The sequence below is a fragment of the Lepidochelys kempii genome, chromosome 2, assembly GCF_965140285.1.
Source record: "Lepidochelys kempii isolate rLepKem1 chromosome 2, rLepKem1.hap1, whole genome shotgun sequence".
NCBI classification, from domain to species: domain Eukaryota; kingdom Metazoa; phylum Chordata; order Testudines; family Cheloniidae; genus Lepidochelys; species Lepidochelys kempii.
Genome location: NC_136381.1, coordinates 143,837,881 through 143,859,284, shown reverse-complemented (window position 1 = coordinate 143,859,284; position 21,404 = coordinate 143,837,881). Strand labels below are relative to the sequence as shown.

Sequence of the window (21,404 nt, the reverse complement as noted above, 5' to 3'; positions counted from 1 at the left end):
GGGACTTTGGCACTTTTGAAAAATTACCCACTCTCACTAATTCCCAAATATCAGTAATTCACAATGGGTGTTCCAATTAGTGAGAATCTAGTGTTAGTGCCGATTCTTTTTATTAAACTTTCAGATTATTTTCATATGGTTAAGTAAAATATTTTTTAAGCATGAAAGCCTTGATGGTCAAAAGAATATTAATTTATGCAGAAGTCCCTGTGAGGGTGGGGACAGAAGAATAAGAAGGGAAGTGAGGGAAGCACAATCCTGGGCCCTGCAGTGGACGCTTCAGTCCCTCTGGGTCCTGCTCTCGCTCCCTCCACCCCAGGTGTGCATGACTTTGTATGGGGGTGGAGCCACCGCGATATTTCCTGGTGAGAGAACTAGGCCTCACTGCCTACCCCCCTCCGTTCCACCACCCCATTGCACAGCAGAAGCATGCAGTATTGCATATATAAATACAAATTAAATAGTGATAAGCAGGACAGGGAGCAGAGTAGAACCTGATCCTGCATTAATGAGAACAAAGTTGCCTAGCTGCCCATTTATTCCTGTTTACTAGCCGCAGAAAGGACTAAGAGCTAGATTATACTCTAATGATGAGCTCTGTGTAAGGGCTAGTATGAAAGAGCCCAGGGAAGGGGTTTTGCCTAAGAGAAGATCAATTCCTTCTTTGCTCTTCCTTTCTTCCCAGACATTTATAATCTGGTACTGACCCTGACCAGTAGAAGATTATTTCCTCCTACACAATGGCTCAGCGGCAGTGGCCAGTACTTTGGGGGACTAGGGCAGAACCAAAACATCATCCATTCCTTGCCCTTCTCAGTTCACTCCCTGCCCACTTGTGTGAGGGGATAGTGCCCATCGCTCTGTCCCTGATTTCCCCTCCATACCTGAAGTGGAGATGAAGGGAAGTGTGCATATGAGGGTGTAGCATGTTATATTCTGCTTAGTGCACATAGTGCTATGTGGACACCAAAGGGTATGCCTACACAATGTTTGGGTGACAGACTCAGGCTAGTGAGACTCACACTAACGCTCTAAAAATATCTGTATAGACAGCACAAGTTGCAGCTCTGGCTGGAGCTCAGGCTCTGAAGCCCACCATCCTCCCTAGACACTTGATCCCCGATGTCCCTGCTATACATCGCCTCTGCTTCCAGCCCTAAGTGAGGAAGGTGCACCTAAGCATCCTATTAGCATGATGAAAATTGCACTTAGACCGACTTCTCCTCATGAATGATTATTTTTCACCCAGACCCTGTCCCCTTAGAAGGAAAGAAGTGAGAGTGCAGGCAGCTTGAAATTTAAAATGGAACTCAAAACTTAAAATTAAAAAGGTAGTAGAGCAGTTTTTAAACTACGGGCTGGGGGAAAACCAACAGGTGTGGAGGAGCATGTGGTTCGGACAGGGACATTCCTTAGGAGAGGATCTACTAATCAAGATTCCCTATGTCCTAGTAAGGAGGAGAGGATGGAAGATGATAAAATATGGGTAGGATCTGATGAGAAACAGTCAAATGAAAAAAGTCTCATTCAATTACATCATGTAATGGGACACAGCTAAAAAGTGCCAAGTTCTTAAAGTGCTTATATACCAGTCCTAGAAGTCTAAATAAGAAAATGGGTGAACCAGAGTCCTTCGTATTAAATGAGGATATTGATATAACAGGCATCACAGAAACTTGGGTGGAATGAGGATAATCAATGGGACACAGTAATACCAGGGTACAAAATATATAGGAAGGACAGAACAAGCTGTGCTGGTGGGGAAGTGGCACTATATGTGAAAGAAAGCATAGAATCAAATGAAGTAAAAATCTTAAATGAACCAAACTGTACCTCAGAATCTCTATGGATAGTAATTTCATGCTCGAATAATAAGAATAAAGCAGTAGGGATATTCTACTGACCACCTGACCAGGATGGGAAGAATTAGTAGGGGAAGCAAAAGTGGATGGGAACCTGGGAGGCAGTGACCATGAGATGGTCGAGTTCAGGATCCTGACACAAGGAAGAAAAGAGAGCAGCAGAATACGGACCCTGGACTTCAGAAAAGCAGACTTTGATTCCCTCAGGGAACTGATGGGCAGAATCCCCTGGGAGAATAACATGAGGGGCAAAGGAGTCCAGGAGAGCTGGCTGTATTTTAAAGAATCCTTATTGAGATTGCAGGAACAAACCATCCTGATCTGTAGAAAGAATAGTAAATATAGCAGGTGACCAGCTTGGTTTAACAGTGAAATCCTTGCTGATCTTAAACATAAAAAAGAAGCTCAATGCTTTTTTTGCCTGTCTTCACAAACAAGGCCAGCTCCCAGACTACTTCACTGGGCAGCACAGCATGGGGAGGAAGTGACCAGCCCTCTGTGGAGAAAGAAGTGGTTCGGGACTATTTAGAAAAGCTGGATGAGCAAAAGTCCATAGGGTCAGATGCTCTGCATCCAAGAGTTCTAAAGGAGTTGGCGGATGTGGTTGCAGAGCCATTGGCCATTATCTTTGAAAACTCATGGCGATCGGTGGAGGTCCCGGACGACTGGAAAAAGGCTAATGTAGTGCCCATCATTAAAAAAGGAAAGAAGGATGATCTGGGAAACTACAGGGTGGTCAGCCTCCCCTCAGTCTCTGGAAAAATCATGGAGTGGATCCTCAAGGAATCAATTTTGAAGCACTTCAAAGAGAGGAAAGTGATCAGGAACAGTCAACATGGATTCACCAAGGGCAAGTCATGCCTGACTAATCTAATTGCCTTCTATGACGAGATAACTGGCTGTGTGGATGAGGGGAAAACAGTGGACATGTTATTCCTTGACTTTAGCAAAGCTTTTGATACTCCCACGGTATTCTTGCCAGCAAGTTAAAGAAGTATGGGCTGGATGAATGGACTATAAGGTGGATAGAAAGCTGGCTAGATCTTCAGGCTTAACAGGTACTGATCAATGGCTCCGTGTCTAGCTGGCAGCCGGTATCAAGCAGAGTGCCCCAAGGGTCGGTCCTATGGCCAGTTTTGTTCAGTATCTTCATTAATGATCTGGAGGATGGCATGGACTGCACCCTCAGCAAGTTTGCAGATGACACTAAATTGAGAGGAGTGGCAGATACGCTGGAGGGTAGGGATAGGATACAGAGGGCCCTAGACAAATTAGAGGATTGGGCCAAAAGAAATCTGATGAGGTTCAACAAGGACCAGTGCAGAGTCCTGCACTTGAGACGGAAGAATTCCATGCGCTGCTACAGACTAAGGACTGAATGGCTAGGCAGCAGTTCTGCAGAAAAGGACTCAGGGGTTACAGTGGACGAGAAGCTGGATATGAGTCAACAGTGTGCCCTTGTTGCCAAGAAGGCTAATGGCATTTTGGGCTGTATAAGTAGGGGCATTGCCAGCAGATCGAGGGATGTGATCGTTCCCCTCTATTCGACATTGGTGAGGCCTCATCTGGAGTACTGTGTCCAGTTTTGGGCCCCACACTACAAGAAGGATGTGCAAAAATTGGAAAGAGTCCAGTGGAGGGCAATAAAAATGATTAGGGGACTGGAACACATGACTTATGAGGAGAAGCTGAGGGAACTGGGATTGTTTAGTCTGCAGAAGTGAAGAATGAGGGGGGATTTGATAGCTGCTTTCAACTACCTGAAAGGGGGTTCCAAAGAGGATGGATCTAGACTGTTCTCAGTGGTAGCAGATGACAGAACAAGGAGTAATGGTCTCAAGTTGCAGTGGGGGAAATTTAGGTTGGATATTAGGAAAAACTTTTTCATTAGGAGGGTGGTGAAGCACTGGAATGTGTTCATAGAATCATAGAATATCAGGGTTGGAAGGGACCTCAGGAGGTCATCTAGTCCAATCCCTGCTCAAAGCAGGACCAATCCCCAACTAAATCATCCCAGCCAGGGCTTTGTCAAGCCTGACCTTAAAAATATCTAAGGAAGGAGATTCCACCGCCTCCCTAGGTAACGCATTCCAGTGTTTCACCACGCTCCTAGTGAAAAGTTGCAGGGGGTTGGACTAGATGACCTCCTGAGATCCCTTCCGACCCTGATATTTTATGATTCTATGATGGTGACAATGACTGTGAAATGCTCAGGGAGATTAGAGAGGCTATAAAAATAAAGAACTCAATAATAATGGGTTTCAGAGGAACAGCCGTGTTAGTCTGTATTCGCAAAAAGAAAAGGAGTACTTGTGGCACCTTAGAGACTAACCAATTTATTTGAGCATGAGGTTTCGTGAGCTACAGCTCACTTCATCAGATGTTTACCGTGGAAACTGCAGCAGACTTTATATACACACAGAAATCATGAAACAATACTTCCTCCCACCCCACTGTCCTGCTGGTAATAGCTTATCTAAAGTGATCAACAGGTGGGCCATTTCCAGCACAAATCCAGGTTTTCTCACCCTCCACCCCCCCACACAAATTCACTCTCCTGCTGGTGCTAGCCCATCCAAAGTGACAACTCTTTACATAATCAAGTCGGGCTATTTCCTGCATAGATCAAGGTTTTCTCACATCCCCCCCACCCCCATACACACACAAACTCACTCTCCTGCTGGTAATAGCTCATCTAAACTGACCATTCTCCAGGTTTAAATCCAAGTTAAACCAGAACATCTGGGGGGGGGGAATAATGGGGAATAATAATGGGGAATAATAATGGGGAATTTCAACTGTCCCCATATTGACTGGGTACATATCACCTCAGACCAGGATGCAGAGATAAAGTTTCTTGACACCTTAAATGGCTGCTTCTTGGAGCAGCTAGTCCTGGAACCCACAATAGGAGAGGCAATTCTTCATTTAGTTCTAATTGGAGCACAGGATCAGGTCCAAGAGGTTAATATAGCTGGACCGGTTGGTAATAGCGATCATAATATAATTACATTTAATGTCCCTGTGGTGCGGAAAACACCACAGTGACCCAAACTGTAGCATTTAATTTCAGAAGGGGGTGGGGATACACAAAAATGAGGAAGTTAGTTAAACAGAAATTAAAAGGTACAGCACCACAAGTAAAATCCCTGCAAGCTGCATGGAAACTTTTTAAAGACACCATAATAGAGGCTCAATTTAAATGTATACCCCAAATTAATAAACATAGTAAGAGAACCGAAAAAGAGCCACTGTGGCTAAATAACAAAGTAAGAGAAGCAGTGAGAGGCAAAAAGGCATCCTTTAAAAAGTGAAAGTTAAATCCTAGTGAGGAAAATAGAAAGGAGCATAAACTCTGGCAAATGAAGTGTAAAAATATAGGTAGGAAGGCCAAAAAAGAATTTGAAGAATAGCTAGCCAAAGAGTCAAAAAGTAATAGTAAACATTTTTTTAAGTACATCAGAAGCAAGAAGCCTTCTAAGCAACCAGTGTGGCCACTGGGCAATCGAGATGCTAAAAGAGCACTCAAGGACGATAAGGCCATTGTAGAGAAACTAAATGAATTCTTTGCATCTGTCTTCACAGTTGAGGATGTGAGGGAGATTTCCAAACCTGAGCCATTCTTTTTTGCTGACAAATCTGAGGAACTGTCCCAGATTGAGGTGTTATAAGAGAAGGTTTTGGAACAAACTGATATACTAAACAGTAATACGTCACCAGGACTAGATGGTATTTAGTCAAGAGTTCTGAAGGAATTCAAATGTGAAGCTGCAGGACTACTAACTGTAGTCTGTAACCTATCATTTCAATCAGCTTCTGTACCTAATGACTGGAGGATAGCTAATGTGACACCAATTTTTAAAAAGGGCTTCAGAGGTGACCCCGGCAATTACAGGTTGATAAGCCTGACTTCAGTACCGGGCAAACTGGTTGAAACTATAGTAAAGAACAAAATTGTCAGACACATAGATGAACATAATTTGTTGGGGAAGAGTCAACATGGTTTTTGTAAAGGGAAATCATGCCTCATCAATCTACTAGAATTCTTTGAGGGGGTCAACAGGCATGTGGAAAAGGGGCATCCAGTGGATAGAATGTATTTAGATTTTCAGAAAGCCTTTGACAAGGTCCCTCACCAAAGGCTCTTAAGCAAAGAAAGCAGTCATGGGATAAGAGGGAAGGTCGTCTCATGGATTGGTAACTGGTTAAAAGATAGGAAACAAAGGGTAGAAATAAATGGTCAGTTTTAGAATGGAGAGAGGTAAATAGTGGTGTCCCCACGGGTCTGTACTGGAACCAATTCCATTCAACATATTCATAAATGGTCTGGAAAAAGGCGAAAACAATGAGGTGGCAAAATTTGCATGATACAGAACTACTCAAGATAGTTAAGACCGAAGCAGACTGCAAAGAGCTACAAAAGGAACTCTCATAACTGAGTGACTGGGCAACAAAATGTCAGATGAAATTCAATGTTGATAAATGCAAAGTAATGCACACTGGAAAACATAATCCCAACTATACATATAAAATGATGGGGTCTCAATTAGCTGTTACCACTCAAGAAAGAGATCTTGAAGTGACTGTGAAGTGATTCTCTGCAAACATCCACTCAATGTGCAGCGGTAGTCAAAAAAGCAAATAGAATGTTGGGAATCATTAAGAAAGGGATAAATAATAAGACAGAAAATATTGCCTCTATATAAATCCATGGTACACCAACATCTTGTATACTATGTGCAGATGTGGTCGCCCCATCTGAAAAAAGATATATTGGAATTGGAAAAGGTTCAGAAAAGGACAACAAAAATGATTAGGGGTATGGAACGGCTGCAATATGACGAGAGATTAATGAAACTGGGACTCTTGAGCTCGGAAAAGAGATGACTAAGGGGGGATGTGATTGAGATCTATAAAATCATGACTGCTGTGGAGAAAGTAAATAAGGAAATGTTATTTACTCCTCATAATACAAAAACTAGGGGTCACCAAATTAATTAATAGGCAGCAGGTTTAAAACAAACAAAAGGAAGTATTTTTTCACACAACGCACAGTCAACCTGTGTAACTCCTTCCCAGCGGATGTTGTGAAGGCCAAGACTGTATCAGGGTTCAGAAAAGAACTAGATAAATTCATGGAGGATAGGTCCATCAATGGCTATTACTCAGGATGGGCAGGGATGGTGTCCCTAGCCTCTGTTTGCCAGAAGCTGGAAATGAATGACAGGGGATGGATCACATGATGATTACCTGTTCTGTTCATCCCCTCTGGGCCATTTGGCATTGGCCACTATCGGAAGACAGGATACTGGGCTGGATGGACCTTTGGTCTGACCCAGTATAGCCGTTCTTATGTTCTTGGACAATCCTAGATACAAAGCTCCCTCCTCTGGCCTGCACCTGCCATATTGGTCACTTCTTCACCTGCTTATCCTGGAGTCAGCATGAAACTTACCTCCTCGCACTCACGGCTATCATTTCAGATATTCTGCAAAACAGTGACTTTCATTCCAACATATGCATTTGTTATCTACAAACTAGCTTTCTGTGACTTTCATTAAAAAACCTCAATTACTTTTTTATACTTCTATTAAATACTCCTGTCTCTCTCTCTCTCTCTCTGAAAGTACAATCAGGCCCAACTTCTGGATGAGCTGTATCTTATTACCATTACTCACCCTACCACACGTGTTCAAAGAAAAGAGAAACTATATATACCTGTTTCTCTTTTTCCCCCTTCAGACTGATCTGATTTGGACCCTTAAATTTAATTTTAATTATTGATAAAGACAAGCTGCTGTGAATCAGCTGTAATGGAGAACCGGAAGGATTTCTTTGAGTCCCATCAGAATGACATCATTCACTATCTGCTCCCAAATCACCACAGACTTGGATGTTTCATTCAAGCTGTGCAGACTTATTCAAATTTAATTTGTGGCCAAGAAGGAAACAAATCACTGAGAAAAGATATCAGACATATTAGGACATCAGATTCCTACTTTAGCAGGGCCCACTACCCCCTTTCTTCTGTCAGTTCTTGAAAATCATTTTCAAAAGCAGAAACAATGGGGATGCAACAATGGGGATTGATTTGTAACCAAAATGTCAGTTTCAAGTTCTACTAGTTGTTCCTTATAACTTCATCACTTTCTGCTTTCTGATTTGCTTAGCTGTGTATGCTGGCTCAGTCTTAGATACTAGTACCACTATCATGCTCTTCATATTAATATTACGGAAAACTTGCATTTTCTGCTGATTGTACCAATTTCTACCAAAAATAATTGCAAAATTACTAAGTTAAAAAGGTCCCATTTCTGGAAACCTTATAAAATATTTCACTTTTAAAAAGCCACCATTTCAAAAAAATCCAAACCAAAATTCAGTTTTAAGAACCAACAGTGAAGGGGAAACAACAAACCTGGTCTAATTTTACAGGAATATTTTCTCCTGTTATTACTGTATGGTAATGAAACTATGAATCTGGATTGATTTTTGAAATGCCTATTTAGATTTTGCTTACTTAAATTTAAAACTATAAATAAGCCTGGAACAAGTCTCTACAACCACTGAGGGCAGGTCCTCCGTTAGTATAAATTCCCATAGCTCTGTTGACTTCAGTTGAGCCTGGCCATTTATACCAGCTGAGGCTCTGCCTCATGGTGTCCAACCATTTCAATTTAAGGGCCAAATCTTATTTCAAGAAGATTAAGGTGCCACAATCAATATTCTGCCCTGTCAGCTATCTTTACACTGCTCATATAGTGCAAAGCGATCGGAAACCAGCACCACCAGAAAACAGGTCCCCTGCTGGGGATTCCCTTGGCCTGGGGGAGTCCTGAGTAGGAGCATCTCAGAGTGGGTGTACAACCTGTGGGGAGGAGAAGTGAATGGGATGCTCCACATTCTGGCTATCCCCACCTAGTGTATGGGTCCCTAGAGAACTGTTGCCAGTTAGCACATAGTAAACATGCCCTAGACTGCTAAAATCTTCACTGGACCTGGTCCACTGAATCTGTCAGCTATAACCATTTGTTGGCTCTCGGCTCTCTTGGGCGTCCCTGTGTAGAGATTCAGATTTGCCTTCTCTCCAATCTCCTTCAGCCCCAATTCTTCCCCCAACCTGAGGCTCGGGGTTGGAGAGCCTGAGAGACTATTTACTGGGTCAACATTATTCACACAGGGAATTCCTTTAGGGTTAAAAGGGGAATAATGCCACAGCCATATCAGGTGTGAACGAAGAAGGAAAGCATGCTGAGCAGCCAGCACTCCCCCTCTTCTCTACATATCCTCCTGATGTGGGGCCCCTCTGTTTGAGAAAGAGAAAGAGAAGATCAGGGAACAAATAATCTTGCCAAATACAGAAGATACAATACCGATGCACATCTGTATCCACTGTCTGAAAAAATATTCATTTAGGTTTTAATATCTTTTTAGTGAACCATAAAATAATTGTCAATGAAAAAGCTGCTTAAGATTCTTCTGACGAACTCTCACTATTTACAGTGAACCTGAGATACCATCTCTTCCTGTTATCTGTCCAGGACCTCACAAGACTTCCTGGGGCCTTGCATTCAAAATCTGTCACAAATTCACTCAACAGGTTCATAAACCTTACTTTGATAAAACTAAGCTTTGAGTTTGAAAGACAATTCTGAACCAGGCCAGTTTCACATGATTATCCTTTCCTTTCTCATGAACATTTCTCAAAGCAGTAGGGCCAAAGTCTCAGCTAGTGTAAATAAAGTATAGCTACACTATACTGAAATCAATAAAGATACACTGATTTGCACTAGCTGAGGATCTGGTCTCTAGTCTATATCCATTATAAATCTAATTGGCTGCTTCGCTAAAGAAATTCTCTCTTTCTGGCAGCAAAACAACTTGGTCTGTTGAAACAGCTCAGAAATCACATTTCCATATGGTACCTTATATATTAAAGCACTCATATCTGACACTGGGGCTGATTGAATGTCGAAGGGTCTTTTTGCAATATAAATTAGTTTTAGTTGCTATGGGCAGTTACCATGAATGCATGTCTTCTGTACCCTTTATATAGCACTGGTTTCAAATCATTGCTGAAATTTACAGAGCAAAAGTTATTTTATTAAGTTCACTTTGGTTGGGCTAACTGGTTTGCCTGGAAAGGAGCTGAGGAGGAAATGATTTGAACTAGTTTGTAATTTTTACTACTGTAAAGTATGGACTTGAAAGTGAACTATATCATTTCCATACGCCTTATTGATATCTCTCGACTCTTACCTGGACAAGGCAAGATGTTGCATTCCTGGTACTCCAGAGATGGGCCCAGACATGGAAGACCCCCGTATTTGGGCTCAGGATTGTTGCAGACACGTTTGCGGTTGCGAATACCTCTGCTGCAGTCTCGACTGCACTGAGACCATGGAGTCCATGGTGACCAGGCTCCATTAATTGTATGAGCGGAGTATCGTCCAGAACGCAAGAAATCCCCTGACAGTCCTAAAGAATTAAGATTGAAAGCAGATCATGGGATTAAAGTCTATCACCCTGAAAACAAACATTTTGTCTTTATATTTAATCTTAATCTTTTAATAAACATTTTTGGTACTCGTTTGGCTACACAACCCCATAATTCTATTTCACTACCTTACCTGACAGAAATCCCATAAATCCTCCTATGGTGTCTGCAGCTGCCATTACATCACAGTAGAAATGAACCAATACTGATAACCCTGCTCAAATTTTAGAATCAAATAATAATGTAATGAATTTCCATGAAAAAGTCATTTTGTGAGGAAAAGTATTTTCCCCATTTAAAATTGCACTTTTCAGACTCTTCTTCACTCAGCTGAAGTGCTAAGACACACCTGACTACGGCAAGTGAACCATTCTCATATGCAATGAGAACAGTGTGCTTCTTGGTTAAATCAGCCAGCAGGAAAATGAAAACACGTTTCAAACCTTTTCTAAACTTTTTTCCTTGTCTGTTATCTTTTAAAGTGAATTTAGTGCTGAGAAAAGGTGCCAGATTAAACACTCAAAAGGTACAGTGTAGGCAATGGGTGTGGAAGCTTGCTAACAGCAACATTGCAAAATATGCCTCAATCCCCACCTGGATGAACCACTTCTAAAGGTCATTTCAATCCACTTTAGGGCTTGATCCTGCCTGGGAAGGAACTCCCTCAAAAGTTCTTAGCATAGAACTTAACTTCTGAGCCTATGAGCTGCAGAGAACTGCTCAGTGACTGTGTACATCTGCAATGTATGGCAGTGATATCAGCCTCTGACTGTATTAGGGTAATTCTTCTGAAGTTTCCCAGCATTACTAACATGGTTCACCTCTATTAATATTAGCATCATTGGGAGCCCTACTGTAGATGGATCATTGGCTGCTGCCACCATTTTAAGTACTGGTTTGATTAGAACTACTCTGAGCAGGCTAGATGACACGGTGCTTAAAACAGCTATAAGAGCTAGGACTTGTCTACACTAGGACTCCCAATACTGCTAACATAAGTGAAGGTGCACCATGTCATCAATGCTGGGAAATTTTTGAAAAATGTTCCTAGAGTAGAATGGGCTCTAGACTCACATTCAGGATGTAAGCTCACTCTCTTTGGGTGAGTTAAATAGTGTTAAAGTAGTAACAAGTACGTTTAATCAACTAATAAAAATATATTATGAGTCACAACTGAGATTGAAGAGATGTTGCCCTCCAGTAATCTTAAACTCAAACCATACTAATACAAGTACCCTAAGCAAATGGACTGTAGCAAGCACTACATTCACTGCGTCCAGCGGGCTTCACTCCAAGCTAGGGCATGAGATCTTTGGCTGCAGTATGAAACCCTGTTCACAATGAACTGTTTGTTAACTGAAACAGTTGTTTTGTACCAATGGAAGCACAAACAGTTCAATACATCCACAGTATCCATGCTGAATTAGGTTAAAGACACTTGCAATTTTGCCTTGTGTCTACACAAATTGCTCTTCTATACCAGTTGTGCTGCAATGAACTCCTGGACATGATTAGCTGAAATAGTATTAAAAATACCTATGTCCCACCTCCACCACAGCTTCAAACATTAGTAACACTGTTATACCTGCAGTTGTGATGCACCCTACTGAATACAATTACAATATTCCTGGTATAGATGGGGCCTTAGAGACTTTTATTCAGTACACAATAACAGTGGCCAATATTGAAATAAATGATGCATTGACAGACAAATAGGTTTGGTTTTATCTTCATTTTGTGATGAGAAACTGTTCAACTCAGCTGGTTAGAGAGTATTAGTAAATCCCCAAAGCTGTGGATAAAATCCTTCCACTGGGCAATTACTGAGAACTATTATTTCTTCCCCTGAACCAGCTCCTATTGTGCAAAGATATTATCAACAGATTTTATGAAACCTGATGCAGATTTGAATCCAGAATGGTAGAGAGCATAGGGAAACAGTGTGGAAGTTAAGAATGTTGCTTCAATTCCTAGCTCCATCAGTGACTTTCTTTATGAGGTTGCCCAGCTGAGAAATGCCAGGTTTATACACATGATGAATGGCGCTTAGAAGAGGGTACCACAACTTCCCACCCCCACACACACTTCAACCCCTGAATTCCAAATGGTACCACTTCAACCAAAGGGCTAACAGAGGCATTAATCATGGCAGAGCTATTCTCATTTAGATTACATTGGTCAGCATTTCTCTAGATAAAATGTTGCAGCACTGTATCGTTTTACAATAGCATTAGAACGAACTGGAGATCACTCTGAGGCGGGGGAATTTTCAGTCTTAAGGGAAATGAGTGACCTTATTTCACATTTTTGCATTAACACGTCAGATTTCTTGGAGTAATGCCAGAAAAATTCTTTAAGTGAATCCTCAGAGGGACCTTAGTGCCCAAACATAATAATGTACAAAACAACTGTTTTAGTGGGAAGTTCTAGCAACAGCTAACATTGCCATGTGTCTCATTCTTTCCAGAGTGTTAAAAGAATATGTTACAGTTAGCACTCTGTCTACAGCTTTACAACAACTTATATGGGGGTGGGATTCACAAAGGTATTGAGGTGCCCAACTCATTGATTCCAATAGGAGTCGGGTGCCTAAATCCCTTTGTGAATCCCATCCATTCACAGTCTTGTTGAGCTTTCCCTTTAGACATAGGCTATAAATTACAACGACTGACCATGTTAATTTGAATTCCAGACATACAGTATAATACAGAAATATAAGAAAATGAAATTAACTAGAGTGCAACTATTGGCCACTGCTGTATATTTTAATTCAGTTTCCTGCAAACAGTAGGCATTATCTGTCTCCTTGTAAATGTGAAGATACTATTTCACAATGACATTATTAAGGGAGTGACATTTTTCCTACTTTTTACACTGTGCATCTATGCGAGATGCATTACATTCTGGGCACCCCTGGCTCACATTTTTCATAGATTTCAAGGCCAGAAGGGACCATTGTGGTCAGCTAGTCTGACCTCATATATAACACAGACCAAAGAATGTCTCTGAATGAATTTGTATTTGGACTAAAGCATATCTTTTAGAAAAAACATCTCATCTTGATTTTAAAATTTCCAGTAATGGAGAATCCACCACTACACTTGGTAAATTGTTCCAATGGTTAATGACCCTCACTATTCAAATTTATACCTTATTTCCAGTTTGAATTTGTCTAGATTCAGCTTACAGCCATTGTATCTTGTTATACCTCTGTCCGCTAGCCTGAAGAGTCTGTTATCAAGTATTTGTTACCCATGTAGGTAATTATAGACGTCTTAACCTTCCTTTTGTTAAGATAAATAAATTGAGTTCCCTACTAAAAGGGATGTTTTCTAGTCCTTTAATCATGCTCATGGCTCTTTTCTGAACCTTCTCCAGTTTATCAACACCCTTCCTGAATTGTGGACATCAGAACCGGACACAGCATTCCAGCAGCAGTTGCACAACTGCCAAATACAGAGGTAACATAACCTCTCTACTCCTACTCAAGACTCCCCTTTTTATGCATCCAAGAATCACATGATCCCTTTAGACCACATAATTGCACGGGGAACTCATGATCAATTGATTATCCATCACAATCCCCAAATTTTTTTCAGAGTCACTGCTCTCCAGGATAGATTCCTTGTTCCTTGATGTACACATTTACATTTAGCCATATAAAAATGTATATCATTTGCTTGTGCCCAGTTTACCAAATGATCCAGATTGCTCTGAACCAGGGACCTGTCCTCTGAATTATTTACCACTTCCCCAGTCCTTGTGCCATCTACAAACTTTATTAGTGATGATGTTATGCTCTCTTCCACATCATTAATAAAAATGTTAAAATAGCAGAGGGCCAAGAACTGATTCCTGCAGGACTAACTAGAAACACACCCGCTCAATGATCCCTCTCCACTGACAATTACATTTTTAGACCTATCAGTTAGCTTGTTTTTAATCCATTTAAATGTGTGCCATGTTAATTTTATATCATTTGTTAATTTTATATCATTCTAGTTTTTAAATAAAAATGTTGTGTAGTACCAAGACAAATGCATTACAGAAGTCTAAGTCTATGGCATCAGCACTATTACCTTTATTAATCAAACTTTTAATCTCATAAAAAAAGATATCAAGTTAGTTTGACAGGATCTATTTTCCAAAAGCCATGCTGATTGGCTTTAATTATATTACCCTCCTTTAATTTTTTATCAATGGCATCTGTATCAGCTATTCCATTATCTTGCCCAGGATCTATGTCAGGTTGAGAGGCCTATAATTACCCAGGTCATCCCACTGACCCTTTTAAAAAGTGGCACAACATTAACTTTCTTCCAGTCTTCTGGAACTTCCCCAGTGTTCCAAGATTTATTGAAAATAAACATTAATGGTTTAGCCAGCTCTTTTAAAACTCCTGGATGCAAGTTATCTGGACCTGCTGATTAAAAATGTCTAACTGTAGCTACTGTTCAACATCATCATGAGTAACTATGGGAACGGAAAGAGTGTCTCATCATAATATGATATGACTACATCATGTTCTTTCCCCAAACATAGCCAGAAATATTTATTAAACATTTCTGCCTTTTCTGCATTATTACTGATAATTCTACCATTTCCATCTAGTAATGGACGAATACTGTTGTTAGGATTCTTTTTGTTCTTAACATACTTTAAAAAACTTCTTATTGTCCTTAACTCTGCTGACTGTAAATTTCTTCTTGTGTCCCTACACTTCTCTTATCAATTTTCTACAATTCCTAAGATATTACAGGGGCAGTGGCAGAGCTGGGAATAGAAGGGTTCCAGTCCTACTGTATAGGTTACTTTAAAGACCTTTCCTGGTATATGAAATACTTGCTAACTTCCTCATGATGAAGAATGGACAAGTGGGCAACCAGCCATCGCAGGAGGGAAGAGTGAGCCAGCTGACAAACTCCTGAAGATGGAACAGGATAGGATGGTGACCATAGCTCCTCTGAAAAGACAACTCTATGTAAAAACGGACATGGGCATTTTGAGATGGTGGTGGTGCTATTCACTTTGGGGAACTATTACCCTTCAATGCATTCTTTGAAATTATACAAGGAATGTAAATCACTACCTTCTGAACATTACAAGAAATGTGATCTACAGAAAATGTTTGGGTGAGAAATATAACTCCTAGCAGAAGCTCAAAAATAATAATAGGTTTCAGAGTAACAGCCGTGTTAGTCTGTATTCGCAAAAAGAAAAGGAGTACTTGTGGCACCTTAGAGACTAACCAATTTATTTGAGCATGAGCTTTCGTGAGCTACAGCTCACTTCATCGGATGCATACTGTGGAAACTGCAGAAGACATTATATACACAGAGACCATGAAACAATACCTCCTCCCACCCCACTCTCCTGCTGGTAATAGCTTATCTAAAGTGATCACTCTCCTTACAATGTGTATGACAATCAAGTTGGGCCATTTCCAGCACAAATCCAGGTTTTCTCACCCTCCGCCCCCCCACCCCCCACAAACTCACTCTCCTGCTGGTAATAGCCCATCCAAAGTGACCACTCTCTTTACAATGTGTATGATAATCAAGGTGGGCCATTTCCAGCACAAATCCAGGTTTTCTCACCCCCCCCTTTTTTCCAAAAACCACACACACAAACTAATTTTCACTTGTACAGAACCTTCCATTTAAGGATCTGCTTGTGCATTACAAACATTAATTTAACCTTACAACACCTCTGTGAAATAGGCAAGTATTATCTCCATTTCACTGTCAGAAAAACTGAGGCACAGAGAGGTTGTGTGACTCACCTAGGTCACCCAAGATGTTTACAACAAAATCAGCAACAGAATCCAGGACCCCTGTCTCCCTATCCTGTACCTTTCAAGACCTTCCTTCTTCCTATATGTATTGGTTACTGTCTCCATGACAAAACTATGAGAATACATAAGAACAAACCCAATAACATAGATCAATGCACAATTCTTAGCAGTATAAAGTTACAGTAGTTATAAAAGTACAGTCCCAGCCCGCCCACCCCAGTATTGGGAATTGAAACTGTTATTTCTTTGATCTTTTTTGTCCCTGGAAGGGAATGATTTGATGATGATGAAAGGAGGATACTAGTTCTTCTGGTAGGAGATATGACAGAAGTAACTGCTTCTACTTATGCTTTAAAAGTTTTTATGTTTTTGGATAAACGAACTTGAAAAGTCTTTTCAAATGAGTGTAATGAGAAACCACTACAAATGGGTGCAATAAATTCATTGAATCAAACAACTTTTATTCATTGCAATGAGAAACGATGAGCTGGAGCTGAAACTCCAGTATTCTGCACCATTTCTAAATTACAGTAATGCAATGATTTTAAACCACAGTAGGAAACAATAACAAAAAAGGCAAAACCTATGTTTCAGTTCTACCATTCTCTGCAGATATCTCCAAAGTGTTTTTGATGAAGATACTGTTGAAGCATAAAAATGAAGAAATGAAGAAATGAAGAAAGACTGAAAATAAACATACTTTATTCTCCACACAGTCATTATTTTCTAACCTACTGTCAAGAAAATCCTTCAAAGTGCAACAGTGTATGTCTTTTTTCTGTGGTTAATTTCTGCTTGGATGTAAGTAAATAAAATTCATTAAGAACATCATCAAACTCACCCTTTTCCACCTATAGTCACCTGAGCAAGTTGAATATGCTACTCCCCAGGAACATGTTAATCAGTTAGGTGTGAACTTCACAGCCTAAGTAGGCTAATTTAAACAATAATATGCAAGGCAAATATTAAAGCAATTTTAAGATTACATATGTAATGACAAATCAGGTAATGTGCAATGAGAAAAAGTTAACATTATTATGAAAACCTTGTTTTTTTAATTTCTCTGTCTTTTTTCTGTTTTTAAAAAAATAACCATAAAGTTCCACTAATATTTTGGGCAGGGGGTATTTATTATATTAAAGTCAAACATTCACAGCTTTAAAAAGTAATTTTCTTCTTATCATGATGCAACGTAGCTTAGCTTTGATGAGACAGCCAAAGATATAACATTGCATCTTTTATTCCTCCTGGAGGTAGGACATTCTCACATTCAGACTTTAGTTAAAAATAAAAAAGGTGTTGATATCCTCTGGCACTCTTCCATGGCTAATACTATTATTTAATCAGTCTCTCCTCATGAGAGACAAGTCTAAATTAGTATTAAGGCTAAATTACATCTTTCCTTTAGAAATAATTATTTTTTTGAGGTTACGGTTAAAGCAAGCAGTAGCAGGCTTCCAGGGATGTTTGTTCCTGTAACTTTAGAAATATTAACAGATTTGGGGGATATACAGAAATTAAATGTTTCCCAGAGACTCTCTTACTGAAATGACTGACGTGTTTGTTTCCGATAATTTTCGCCCTAATTTTATGCAATGATTAGAAGTAGTGAGCAAGCTTGCACATAACAGGTGGTGCTAAGAAGCATTATATAATCACAAGAGAGCAATATCAACAATTCTCCCTTCATTAGTACACACAAATTAAAGGAAGAGACAAAAGTGACGTAATTTCCAGGCACTGACACAGTGATTGACTGTACTGCCAGAAGTTGCATGAAATAACTGTACATCTATCTACAGATCTCTCTTTGTTTCCTTATAGTGCATAGCTCTGTGGTAAATTAAAGAGCCCAAGGTGGGGAATAAAAAGGTGTTTTTCTCTTAGACCCATCAGTACAGAAAATCTTGTAGGATGTGAGTGGGATTTTTGTTTGGGTGGTTAACAACATTGATACTGGGGGAAGGTTTTATGGAAAAGGTGTGTTTTACCCTGGTTGCTTAATATTAAGATTGGGTTTAGTCTGGTCTCTTCTGGCAAAATGTTCCATAGCTGGGGTCATGGTCATGGTGATTACAGGTGGTGGTAAGAGAGTCTCTGATGTAACTCTATCTTGATCCATTAGGTACCTTTTGAGTTATGGCCAGGACTTTGAACTCTCCTCTGAAGTGAATGGAAAACTAGACAAGCTAATAAAAGCAGGTGAAATGTGTTTGTAGCAGCCATTGTTGCTTATGAGGCATGCCAAGCATGCTGTACCAGCATCTATCCTTTTGTAGTGCTTATGTCCACCCCCAGGTAGATTTCAGTCGGGAGGTGATCAAAAGCATGGATCACAGTGGCTAAGTTCCCATCAACATCTCCTGGTCAGGTGAAGGTGAAATATGTGTTTTTTGCCATTAGTCCAGATGCTGTGAGGGGACTAGCGGAAACCTCAAGGTTCCTCACCACCCTGACAGTGGTTTGATGCTCTTCATAGGTCCAAATACACTGGTAAATTCTTCAAAGTGCTCCTCCGCATCTTAACTAACACTTCCATCTTCCCTGGACTATGCTCGAAACATATGCTTTTCATTCACCTGATGATTTCTTCCAATTGTTGGGAAATACTGGGAATCGCTTTAAAAGGAGATGTACAGCTAAGTGCCCTCCTCATACCAGTCCCCTTAGTCAATGGTGTATCACAGTCTGTCAAGATGATCTCATGCAGACAATGAAGAAGAACAGAGAGTATTGGGCGTGGAGGACAATGCAGCATAGGACTTGGATGACAAGGACCAAGTTATGCTCTCTGTGTTATGTCTAGTATGAATAAGCAGATCCAACATAGTACTATTTGATTTAACCTCGTGAGATTTCACATGTGGCATCAACAATGGATGATCAACAGTGTTGAAGGCTGCAGAGTTATCTAGCAGTTTCAGCACAAAGACATGTATATTTGTCTAGGGCCTGGAAAAGGTGATGGCTGCATAAGCACCAGCAGAGCCATTTCTCTGCTGTATGCTGGTCTGAAACCTGTGATGAAAACTGCATGATGGCAGAGGACAGATGCTGAGAGAGCTTGGATGCAAGAGAGAGCTGGAGACCAGATGATAACTGATGGTGGCATTAAGGACATTATTCAGGGTCAATTGGACTTCTATAGTCTATAGGGGTTTTTTTAGGTAATCTGACATCTTGCCTTCTTTCAAGGAGGCAAAGATGATCTGAGTTATCAAGGAAGCCACGTGTTCTTAGTTAGGCTTCACCAGAGGTTTCAAAGATCTACCATTGGTTTAGCTGTCTGAGCAAAGGATTGGGAACCAGGAACTCCAGACCCAAGTACTCATCTCAGCACAGACCCTTACTCTTTTGTGACATTGCATGAGTCATCAAACTTCACGATGCCTAAACTGTTCAAAAGAGACAAGGTGGGTGAGGTAATATCTTTTATTGGACCAGCTTCTGCTGGTGGAACGGACAAGCTTTTGAGCTTCAGAGAGCTCTTCCTCGGGCCTGGAGAAGGTACACGGAGTGTCCAAGCTAAATAAAAGGTGAGGCAAATTGTTAAGCATAAGGGGTTTATGCATGCTGTAGAGGATCATTTAAAATGAAGCAGACAATGAGGGGTTAGAAGACAGTAGGGTGTGTCACAAATTGTTGTAATGAGCTCCTAGAACCTCGAACCTTCTACCAACAGAAGTTGATTCAAAAAAAGATATTACCTCACCTGCATTGTCTGTCTCATATCCTGGGACCAACGGTTATAACAATACTGCAATCAACTATTCAATGCAGATAATACTTTTTTACTCACTGTAGTTATTAATGCTTATTTATCTTACAAGGGTGTTGTAGTAATCAAATCATTAAAAGATTTTAAAGATGTAAAAGGCTATGTAAGTGGAAAGTATTCTTATAGGTACTAATAAATAATAATGAAATTAAGAATCTCATAACTAATAATTTAAAATTAGGGTTCACTGAATACCAGTGAACAATAAATATATTTTGGTACATTGTTTATTCATAACTAAGTGCTACTGGTAAGCAAAAAAATAATTTAGTATGAATTAATTCTGTATGTAAAATGCATCTATAGCTAAAATAGCATTGGAGGAGGTCATTTTTCCTTTGTAGTAGGAAACAGAACTTTAAATACTGATAATAGCTCAATGCTATAAAACAATAATAACAGAAGTTATCCACTTCATAAATTATCTATTTAGTTAATTGTCATAATCATGCAGACAACTATTGCTCTTTAATTATTCAGTAAAAAGCTCCATTCATAGAATCATAGAATCATAGAATATCAGGGTTGGAAGGGACCCCAGAAGGTCATCTAGTCCAACCCCCTGCTCGAAGCAGGACCAATTCCCAGTTAAATCATCCCAGCCAGGGCTTTGTCAAGCCTGACCTTAAAAACCTCTAAGGAAGGAGATTCTACCACCTCCCTAGGTAACACATTCCAGTGTTTCACCACCCTCTTAGTGAAAAAGTTTTTCCTAATATCCAATCTAAACCTCCCCCACTGCAACTTGAGACCATTACTCCTCGTTCTGTCATCTGCTACCATTGAGAACAGTCTAGAGCCATCCTCTTTGGAACCCCCTTTCAGGTAGTTGAAAGCAGCTATCAAATCCCCCCTCATTCTTCTCTTCTGCAGGCTAAACAATCCCAGCTCCCTCAGCCTCTCCTCATAAGTCATGTGTTCTAGACCCCTAATCATTTTTGTTGCCCTTCGCTGGACTCTCTCCAATTTATCCACATCCTTCTTGTAGTGTGGGGCCTAAAACTGGACACAGTACTCCAGATGAGGCCTCACCAATGTCGAATAGAGGGGAACGATCACATCCCTCGATCTGCTCGCTATGCCCCTACTTATACATCCCAAAATGCCATTGGCCTTCTTGGCAACAAGGGCACACTGCTGACTCATATCCAGCTTCTCGTCCACTGTCACCCTTAGGTCCTTTTCCGCAGAACTGCTGCCTAGCCATTCGGTCCCTAGTCTGTAGCGGTGCATTGGATTCTTCCATCCTAAGTGCAGGACCCTGCACTTATCCTTATTGAACCTCATCAGATTTCTTTTGGCCCAATCCTCCAATTTGTCTAGGTCCTTCTGTATCCTATCCCTCCCCTCCAGCGTATCTACCACTCCTCCCAGTTTAGTATCATCCGCAAATTTGCTGAGAGTGCAATCCACACCATCCTCCAGATCATTTATGAAGATATTGAACAAAACCGGCCCCAGGACCAACCCTTG

The 21,404-nt window shown here is 40.5% G+C and overlaps 1 protein-coding gene across 1 annotated transcript in view; it reads right to left on the bottom strand.

Annotated features, from left to right (window-relative positions):
* Window positions 1-21,404, bottom strand: part of SEMA5A (semaphorin 5A) — a 656,101-nt gene that overhangs the window by 46,941 nt on the left and 587,756 nt on the right. Inside the window, exon 17 of the mRNA XM_073332370.2 lies at window positions 10,122-10,340. Within this exon, the coding sequence (XP_073188471.1) occupies window positions 10,122-10,340 (219 nt within the window). The remainder of the gene's footprint in view (window positions 1-10,121; window positions 10,341-21,404) is intronic.